An 11,237-nucleotide genomic window follows, 5' to 3' on the forward strand; every position below is an offset into this window, starting at 1 on the left:
TGGGGAAAGTAACTATAACGCATTACAGAATAACACGTTACCACCGAACACTAATCACGCTGTGGTTCAAACTGAACTGCATGATCCATAATCCATGCACAACATAATAAATAGGCTACTACAATAATCTATAACATAGCCAACAGGTTACCATTACCATGGCTCAGGTTAGGTTTAATAAGCACATACAAATTGACAAACTCATACACATCATGTAGGAGACAATTTATTTTCTAACTTCATCAAATGAAAAAGGAGAAACATGAACTTCAGACAGACTGTATGATAAGTTCAGTGCAAATAATATTATCAGTAGCATTACATTTGAGAAAGATGGGAAAGCTATGGCAGCCTGTGTCACTACAGCAAATTCATGCATGTTTACACATTGACAAATTGTGACTGAACATTGAGGAACACATTCAGAAAGGATTACATGGCATTCATTATTATTAGGAAAGGGATGGCTGAGTATTTGACAATAAGCTGTGAGGAGTCTCTTCTCTGGATGACTAGTGACTGTGTCCGCTCCTATGTTCATGCAGGGTATTGTGTGGGTGGTTCTGGGGGTTAGTTGCACGCTAGGGATCATCAGGCCTGCCCTCCCCACAGGTGGGTTTACAGACAGGCCGTCACTGGTCCAGACACACCCACCAATACCCAGCAGTCCATAGCAGAAGTCAGGGGTCAGACAAGCACATGAGAAACAGCAGTATTACAGGTATGTGGGCAGGTCCTTCTCCACCACCTGCAGGGAGAAATAAACAGGAGTTAGACAACAATGGAGAATTGAGAATTGCTCCGTTGCAGCACCATGGACAGAGACCCAACTCTGCTCATACACACCAGAGGATCAATGTGGTGTCATGCAAACACATTTCAAGCTTTGGAATGTATCCCGTTTTTTATTCTTATCGTTCTCCATAGCAACATAAATCGAGACACATGATGCAACAATGAGCAAGTTTCCCGAATAAACCCCTAGGGGTCAGCCACTCCAATGAGAAGTGCAGCATTACAACTTTAACGCTCGTATGGTCAATGACACCACCAGATGAGCGATGTTTTAAAGAAGAAACTACTATCCATATCCACCAGCATCATCCGGAAGGCTCAAGCTAAGTAAAGGACAGTATTTTGCTTCAAGTAGAAATGTTATCAAACGGACTGTGAATGATACTCACACTGGGATCATCTGTTGGGCCGTATCTCTTCACCACCAGTCCTTCTCTATTTATAAGAAACTGCAGGGGAATAAGACATGAACTCATTAGCACGTGCATTCCACATAAAGTTGTAGCAGGACAATAATCTAGCGAGACTTAAACACATCTGAATGGAGATGGATCTAAAAAGTAATGATACCAACTATTCTAGCGAGTTACCTTTGTGAAGTTCCATTTGATGTTACTGTGGAGAGAGGAAAGCTCATCAGAACACAAACCACTGAGACTGCATGACTTTACCACAAATTTACTGTCAGATGTTATGACGTTTTACAGTCTCCCCCCAGGCATGGGGCAAACAAAGAGGAGGAAAATGGTTTAAGAGGATGGAGTAACAACCATTACAAAAAAGGTGCAGCCTTGCCACTACAGGGTTTCCTCTACCACAGTCCAGCCCCGGCAGCCTGCCAGCCGAAGAGAACCCCCACCAGGCTAACGGGACTCTAAAATACTACACTGAAAATGTAATGTATTCATATTGGTTTCTAAACACAACAACTGAAGTCATGATGATTTGCACTTGGCATCCTCTGGGCAGCACTGTTCTGAAACTTATTTAAACCACATTGCTTAATTTTGCATAGGAAACTGCATGTGAGCCACTGCTCTTAACTTTGTTGCTTGGGAGCGAGAGCGCATGATTATGGTGTATGGGGTATGCCTGCTGTTAAAGGCACATTCATTCTGAGCTGACTGCTTCCAGCTGCTTTTGCAAGGAAAACAATTGGGAACATCTCACGTCAGAAGAAGGGCCTAATATGCAATATTAATGAAAAACATGAACAATTGTGAGGTGGAAACAAAATTGCTTCTCATGACAGAGCCCAGGGCCTGAATGGCTAGGCTACTCTACAACTCAAAAGAAAATCATCCTTTAAGTGACTCATGTCAGTTTTTGTGCAGTTCCTTCATTGGCCCTTACTCATTTGACATATGCAATGTCATGTGCCTTCTTGTAAGTAGACAACAGTGGGAGGAGGAGAATAACTTACTTTCCCAGAGTTCCCTTGCCCTTGGGTTGTGCCTTCATCCACTTCCAGAGAGGGTGAGCATTGTCTCCGTTCACCTCAATCTTGCTGAAGAGGTCAAACTCTGCATTGAAACCTTTGGCAAACTCTTTAATCTCTGCCTCAGTGCCTGGCTCCTGCATGACAGAGAAAAGGGACACATCCAAGTTAGAAAATTGGAAATAAAAGGTATTGCCACTCAAATAATAATGTGCACGGCGTAAAGATGACTGCATGATAAGGTACACACCATGTCAAAGCTGTCGAAAAGCTGACAGTATGAACTATTTCTTGTGTTTCAGAGGCCCATACTGCCGAAAGGTTTGCTACGGCTTTTTGCACTTGCATAAATACTTCAAAGACTATCCAGGTACACGAGAATTTTGCATATTTCAAATATGAACCTGGGGAGCAGGCTTGTAGCACTTTTAACCAAATCAATGTAATTCGAGATATGCAAAAACAAGACATTAATCAAATGACTCCCTCCTGCCTGAGCTTTTCACCTTATGGTCAAAAATGCTGCACTGCACACAATAGGTTACAACATTGCATTGCACAAAGGAATGCCTTCTATTTAAGATAACTGAGGTTTAAGATGAGCAACCAACAGTAAACAGTTCAAGGGTCAGAGTGGCCTGACAACATTCTTGTGACATTAGATCAGTATAAATGACAAAAAGATTTGTTGTTTGTATAGAAGCCACTGTGTTATTATAAAAAGGTATTCCCCAGCCTTACCTGTCCCCCAAACTGGTTGCAGGGGAAGCCCAGGATGCGTAAACCTTTGTCAGCGTAGGAGGCGTGCATTCCCTCTAGCTGAGTGTAGTTTACCCTGGTCTTTCCTCATTTAGAGGCTACATTAGTGATGATACACACAAAGCCTCTGGCAGGAGAAAAAAAAAAGAAAAACAGAGGTTAAAGTGAGGAAATAATTCCCCCCCCCCCCCCCCCCTACTGATCCCAAACGTGTGAAGTCTATGTTGGCTGTGTGAAATGTTCTACTCTCTGCTCTGTTAATCTCTATGTAAAGTCACTGATTATTAAGACACAATTGTTTAAAGCATAGGGATACATGATATTATGTTATGCTGAGGATGACTGCTGTTGCTGATAGAAAGATTGATAGAGATTCTTCACTCTGAGGATGTTGTTGTTGCTTACTCTGCATGGAAGATAACAGCATGGAAGGGTCAGATAACAGTGAGAATCTATGGTGATGGATAACTATGAGACACAGCTAGCCTTCCTGCCTGTGTTTTACCTGTATTTCTCAAGAGACACCTCATTGCCATCAATGTCCTTAGCAGAGAACTCGTAGATTGACTTGGCACTTTGCCAATCTCCCACCTGTGCACACTGCATAGAAGAAAGAATGAAAAGTGTATGCATGTGTGAGAGAGAGAAAGAAAGAAACAAAAAAACGAGATCAGATGGTACAGGTTAATCTGGGGTGATGAAAGTCCATGAAAGCAAACCAAAGGGCAAAACCTTGTGCAACCATAATAAAGATCTGAGTAAGATTCAGAGGAGGTGAAACAAGGGAAGTGAAACAATGTGCTTTTATTACTCAGTGCACTTTGCCCTATTTACTTGTGTCCCCATTAATTTCCTTCACTTGATCTTGCTGCTAGTTCTGTTATGTATGATGTTTCCATCACCAGTTTGGACAGGTTTGGACTGGCAAAGTCACGGTTAGTGCACCTGACTGTCTTATCCCAAGCAGGGAAAATCTGGAGACTGCAAACAATGAACTTCGAAGATCTAACAGTTAGATTGTTGGCAAATGAATGGGGCAGCTTCCGTATTGCATAGGAAAGAGGAAATCAAGTGATCTCTCTCTCTCTCTTACACACACACACACATTTTGAAATCCTGATCTAACGGTATATGGCTAGACGAAGCTGAAGTTATGGCCAGTACGTTAATATAGAACCTCCTTGATTAAGCGGTGCTGGTATGTTGTTGCATTCCTGGAGTTGGGCTCGATAGGCCTGGCCCATAAATTATAACGATGATTTATCAACTAGCTTGCTGCCTTAACTAACATCACCGTTACAGTACAGCTAACGTCAGTGCAGCAATCATTTTGCAAGCACGCATTCATAAATAAGAATTGCAGCAACTTGCATTCAATATCCGAACAAGCATGACTCAACAAGCATGACTCAGCAGACTAGTCTAATTGGGTACCGTTAGATTAAAAACAAAGATATTTCTCTCTTCTTGGACCTATGTCTTGGACTTTCACAGACACAGTGACGTGCCTAGCTAGCTACTTGAGCTAACGGGACTGCAGCACTAACTAGTTGATTCGACATCGGACCGATTTGCACGTTGCACTGCGTTTAAAAATAGGAGTCCTAAGTTTGACCTGGCTGCGGTTCATCACTCTGGCCTCAGTTAACACATTAATATTACTGTCCACGGCATACAAACACAGGCAGATATATATTATCGTGCGATAAATGCTCACCATGCTTCTGACGACTCCGTTGCTCCCCAACAACCCAAACAACACTGTCGGCCTCAAGAGCCACATATCGACCACCGGCGTGTGACGTCACGTGATTCTCAAACCCGCCCACTGAGGGCTTCGCTGCAACAGACGCACCTGAAATCACTCACCGGTGATTACTGTGTAAATCCAAAACCTAACAGTGCGGTACATGTTCATTTTTTGGCTAGCATCTTCAATACAGTCTGAGTATTATTCACGAAAATGTTATGGTTTTATTTATTGATCAAGAATAACGCTACTGGCAATACAAAGACACCCATATGGGTCCTTGTCCGCATGTTGTGTACGGAAGTTGAAAATGAATGGCCAGCCTCCTACATTCATGCTCCTACACCGTGCTACCGTAGTGCGTAGTGCACGGTAATTAACATTACCATTTGCTAAGCTACAATAGATGACGAGGAGGAAGCCTATAGAAAAGTAGTTAAACTATAATTTAGGTGAAGGTTAATGTAAGTACCTTTACGAGCAACATCGGGTACAATTCATCCTTGCCTGCCAGTGCATTCAATCTTGAAATCGACGGATAACGTGTCTAGTCACATACACACGCATACATTCACACTCCGCTAACACAGTATGTATACATATTAGGCTAATAACTTGCTTCTTCATTACAGTTGTGTCATGATACTGGCATGAGTTGGACACCGGGTGAGTTCAAGAGCCAGCTGGGAGTCAAGCCAGATGTTTGTCTTCTTTCCAGGTTTGCATGAACCACAACCTCTTAGGGATGCACCAGTGCAGGGATATTGCAGATATAAGGGCTAATACAATAATAATATTTATAATAAACTTTGTTTCCATAGCACTTCTCTTATGCAAAGTACAAAGTGCCTTTTTCACCCAGATCTCTTCAATGAATGAAAATGGATTACATGTCAATCATTTTTGTCTAATGAACACAAACTAATTGGCCTTTGTCTATGTTGTTCAGTAAAAGTAATGGATTGCATCGGTACTTTATCAGCCAATACCAAAAGTTTGGAACTCTGAATTGAATTTGCATGCCGCCATGCAAATTCAAAAAGTGCTAAAGACTGTTATTCATGGGGACTGATGTGTCTAAAACCCAATGGCACAAGTCACTAGAGGCAAGTCTCAAGTCAATCAAGACGTGTGGTGTGTTTATGCTTCAAGGCTGTTAGACAACATTTAGGCCTCACTCACACACACACACACACACACACCTAAGAAGCATGTGACATCCAATTGCACATCAATTTTGACTTATTTTACATACATTAAGCCCCCGTGTCCACCAAAGACCTGTGAAAAAAGCACTGGCGCTGTTCTTTCATTAATTCCAATGGAAAAGTAGGCCCTGCTTACATTACCTACAGACTTGTTCAGTAGATACACACACACACACATGCATTACCCTCACGTAAATGCATACTTGAAGCAGACTAGGGATCAGAGATGAGGATAACTGATTTTTTTTTTTTAAACCAAAGTGTTCAAGAAGTTCAAGAGTATTTTGTTAACTTCTTATTGTGATTTTTTTTATGCTCAAAGTGAGGCTGCATTAAAGTCTTTTGCTTTCGCCCTCATTTCAGTCTAAAGCTTGAAAACAATAGGTGTGCACAGTACTGGCTGGAAATTAATGGACTATCACAGTGCTGGACTTTTTTCCTGTTAGTTTTGAGATATAGATTAATTCAACCTCTGACGTGGCCCAAGCCTTCAAATAAGAGTGTCCAGTTAACAAGGTATGTTCAAAGATGCAGTTTTATCGTTCTTCCAAAAGAGGGCGCTGTCTAATTGTAGGATAAACTGCTGTATGGCCTCGATATTCATGTCACTCGATGCAAAAAAAAAAATGAATGTCTGAATAAAATACAGTATACTGGCCAGGATAAATCTCATATCCACATAAAAAACAGTGGGGAAGGTCTTCCAACGTAGACCAAAGATAAATAAAAAATATAAACAGATAGGAATCTTGAATGCAAAAAGTTAAAGTTGATTAATTGTACATATAAGCACACCAGTGAACAAAAGCACATAAGTGAGCAAGGGACGAACACAGAAAAGGCTTATATACGTACATGCAGCTATGTTTCAAGCTCAAAGCTCTTCCTCAGGCAGCTGATCTCATATTGAACTGTAAGAACTTTGAGTGACTGGCTTCTTAGTTGCCCCTTGCATGGCTCAAATCTATATCAGTCGTCTGCGTCACAGCTCAGTCTTTATGGTTTCTAGGTAATGTGGATGTTGCCGATTCACTTGTGAGGTTGCAAAGGCAAACTGAATAACAGGCTGTGTGTTTGTGTGACAGCAAGAGGAAGCTCAGCTCAGCGACACGTGGTAGAGATGCATCTCAGTTCAGGGGCCCTTGCTCCTAGACCTCATCCTGCAAAGGTGTACGTGAGTTTGGGAGCTGCTGGTTTGAGTTGTTCCTATCCGGTCTTGGGCTATTTGATGTGCAGACCGATAATTTTGGCCAAGCCTTTGTTCACACACCAGCTTATTCAAAACCAAATAGCGTCTTTGTCCTTGTCATTGGTATGGTAATTGACACCCTCACTACGGTGTAAGGTGTACTTCAGATCTAAACTAAACAAACTATATCAAAAATGTCTCAAAATATATAAAAATCTGTATATACTATAGAATTTAGGTGGTGGTGCTTGTCTGAGTTGCTGGTGAGAACAGGAAGAATTAGCTACACCAATGAGAGCATTCCTATGCATACTGAAGACTTATTTCACTATTTTCATATCTTTAGTATTTCAACACTCAGTGAGCAAAAGTCAATATTGGAGCAAACAATGTGAGAATGTGTTTTGCTTCCAGGCTTCATGAGGTTTTTCTAATCAACAGTAAAGCTAAGTTAGAGGTGTTTAAATATGCTTGTTCAACTCTTTATGAACACTTTATGATGTGTACATTTTTAAAGCATTACAATATTTGTAAAAAAATATATTTCTAGAACATTTCATATAATAGATCAACACCTGCTATTGAAGATTTAGAACAATACATATTTTACAAAGGTTTTTCAGACATTTTAAAATATACTGAGACAAGTGTGAGCTGTCTTTTAGCTTTTTTGTTTTCTAGTTCCCTTTTTATTAATTTACTTGCCATTTTATTTTTAAACATTTTATGAAAGAAGAGATTTTTGAATGTCTGAATGTCAAGCAGAATGTCACATTTTATTTCTGTGGAATCTATCAAGTGTTGTCCCTGAAGCTCAGTATGTGCCAGATGGGACCTTTGACTCACATGGGCTTGTTCATCGCAGCATTGTGTCATGGGACCCCATTGTCACTGAGACTTATAAATAGGTGGGTGATTTGATCAAGCACGTGCCATGCTGTACTGTGCTGTTATGGGTTACGAGGGCAGATGACTGTCTGTGGTAATTAACAGGAGATTGGATGCAGCCCTCTCTGTTGGTGGAAGCAGCGGGTTGTCTGCCATGTAACGCACACACACGCACACGACACACACGGGCACAGAAACTGTTTAGGTGGTGTGGAGGTCACATCTTCGGTGGAAGAGGCTTTTAATTACGGTATGATAAAACAGAAAGTCTGCCACAGGCTTCCACTAGAAACACCTAGTTCAAAGCCACTAATTAAACACCTCGCACAGCCAATTAAAACTTTAATCAAGGAGGTTCTACTTAAAAAGACATCAGCACAATCGGTGGTGTGTGTGTGTGCACGTGCGTATGTGTAGACACGTAGAGACCATGTAAATTAGTTACTGTTCTGTTTGCTCTACAAGTATATCTGTGTGAAACAATAGGTGTTTGGTGTGCAAAGGGTTTTTCCACTCAGCAGTATTAGAAGAGTGTTGCTAAATTACCCAAGGACAAACACATAAAGCAACACTAATTGATTAATATTACATTGTCATATTGAACATATTTATTTTTCCCATAGCAACAAAGTGCATCCACATCATTGTGGTGCTGGAATAATATCTTGGAATAAGGTTAAATGCTGGGGTATTCCGTGTCCGCCTGTCATGCACACACACGGCACACACACACACACACAGCTCTAATTAAAGTGATGAGGATAATAAGGTCACACACGCTGACATTTCATCATCCTAGGCTCTGAATCATGCAACATGACATATGTCATCCAAACAACTCTGTTATAGAGTAGATATCAATTGAATTGAATACTGAAGAAAGGTTGCTTTTAATCATTATTTTTTAAAATGTATTTGTTTATTTAGCCTCTGATAAAAGGCTGAAATTTAATGATCGGCTCTCATTGGAGGCGGATCAAGAAGCCAACCAGCTGTTAGTCTGGGGCTCTCTGGCTTTCTATTTTTGCGTTATTTTGACATCATTCACTGCATACAGACCAAAGGCCTGGGGAATGTGTATAGAGGGAGTGGAGATGAATGAACACGGCCCAAATGAAGACACGTTGACACAAAAATAATGATTGCACAAATGCAGCATGACATACAGTACATTGGGAAAAAGAAAACGAGAAGAGAATAATGTGAAACACTGTGCGATTAACGTTTTTAGGGTGACAGACTGTGTTGACTTGTGACCCTATCAGTGACTTCAAATCAAGATTACAAGACTAAAAGCTGCAGTTAGCCCAAATGTTACAGCTTGCATGTCTCTTCTTTGACATTGGTGCCATAATATATTGGAAGCTTAGAGGCTGACTTTTCAAACTAAGATGGTGTGGTTTGTCATCCCTGGGATAAAGGAAGATGCATCTAGATCAGGGATAGGTAACAGTGAGCCATGGACGGCCAAGAGTCTGCAGGTTTTCATTCCAACCAAACACTACACCAGCTCATTTCACTGATTAGCACACCTCCAACCAGAGATGAGGAACTAATCAGTGAAATAACCTGGTGTAGTGTTTGGTTGGACTGTATATGCTGCCCCATATGCTGTAAAACTAAAGAAATGCCTGCCATTCTTGGTCTGTTTATGAAGGCGTAAATCATTCTTTATTATTGTCATTTGTTCATCGAAGAGTTTTCTTGGGTCATAAACCAGAGAATCAGTTAGTCTGGTTTAAATGAGGAGGAATGGCACTCATGAAAAGGCAGGCCATAATGAATAGAAAAAGATGGGAAAACAGAAAAACAAACAACTTTCTTGTAATAAAAAACAGTGAACATGTTGCCTAGAAACAACCTCTGTTAAACCTGAATCCCCCCCGCAACACACACACACACACACACACACACACACACACACAAACAACTACCCGCACCATGGGAGATAAGATCAGATGCTTCAAGAAAAGTTAGGGTTATTTCTCACTGTTCCTAAGCAACAAGTTTGCTGTCTTCTTGCCTTGGCCATATATCTGCTGGCTCGACTGGAGAGGAATAGTCTGAGACAGAATTACAGTTACAAGTTGACCACAAAACTTTTCCCAATTTCCCAGAAATTGGGAAAGAGAGTACTTGAAGGTAGAGTTACAATTGGTACCATCTGGGTTTGACCATTGGGAGCTAACATTCATTGTAGGATATGTAATTACACTTTGTGAATATGCTTTGTGGCATGCGTTCTGCTGATTATGTTGGTGTAACACATGACTTGAATCGCTGACTGATTGCACGCATTGAATTTCTACGTTTTACATTTCAGGCATTTACAATAGCTGATGCTCTTATGTAGAGTGACTCGCAACAAGTGCAATATTAACATAAACTTAAATTCCTAGATCACCAAGATTCTACTGAAAAAATTATATTACTATTATTATATTATTTGAAGGTGTTTGGGTCTTAAAAGGCTCCTATGTGTCCTCAATGTGGACACACACATTGATTTGTTTAATTCTTAGGGTGCCACTAATAAATATGTTATACCTGTGGGAGAGCCCACATGACTTTTCTTGTTATCGTATCCCATTCGCTTCAGAGGGAAACGGATGGTTTTGTCATTATTCTCCAGCTATGCCTATTACTCTCACATCGAAAAATCAAAGCAAGATTACGCTGCCAAAGGCTACTGATTTGAACACCTACACCACCATACAGTACTTTGTTACATGTTTTAGAGTATGTGACAAAGAACTGTAATGAAAACAGATGGCAACCTATATTTGCATTGGCAGAGACTCTTTTACATTTTAACCCTCACACTCTCCAAGGGGATCGGTTGGCAAGGCAACAGATTCTCCAGTCTGTTTCTCATGGCTGCATCTCAATAGTCCAGATCAGCCTCCTTATCCCCCCATCTTCTTTGAGAAAGTATCCACACAAGAAAAGGCCAGGCATGCATGCCATGTCTTCAAACCATCAGGACAGTTATTCTGCCACCTTTTCTGTCAGGCATTTGGCAGCCCACAGACTGCATCCTGCACCCATATCTCTTAAATCCATCCCCAAAATCAATTTCTCTTCAAATACATGCAATAATAGGTGCCAGTGCCAAACCTGCTGTTAACCATGATATTGTAACCCTTTGAGCCTTTAAGAATAAACAACCTCACCCCCACCCCACAGTGCTTTTGGTGGGATACGTACCTT

General features: G+C 40.9%; 1 protein-coding gene across 1 annotated transcript; it reads right to left on the reverse strand.

Moving 5' to 3' along the window:
* Window positions 1-210: 210 nt before the first annotated feature.
* Window positions 211-4,806, reverse strand: LOC139929253 (phospholipid hydroperoxide glutathione peroxidase-like). Its single transcript, XM_071922103.2, has 7 exons — window positions 4,710-4,806; window positions 3,498-3,592; window positions 2,975-3,119; window positions 2,219-2,370; window positions 1,386-1,410; window positions 1,185-1,244; window positions 211-748 (listed from the first exon to the last, which is right to left on the reverse strand). Exons 1-7 carry the CDS (start codon window positions 4,773-4,775, stop codon window positions 716-718), a joined length of 576 nt encoding a protein of 191 aa, XP_071778204.1. The 5' UTR covers window positions 4,776-4,806; the 3' UTR covers window positions 211-715.
* Window positions 4,807-11,237: the final 6,431 nt, after the last annotated feature.

Source organism: Centroberyx gerrardi, chromosome 13 (genome assembly GCF_048128805.1).
Source record: "Centroberyx gerrardi isolate f3 chromosome 13, fCenGer3.hap1.cur.20231027, whole genome shotgun sequence".
Lineage (NCBI taxonomy): Eukaryota > Metazoa > Chordata > Actinopteri > Beryciformes > Berycidae > Centroberyx > Centroberyx gerrardi.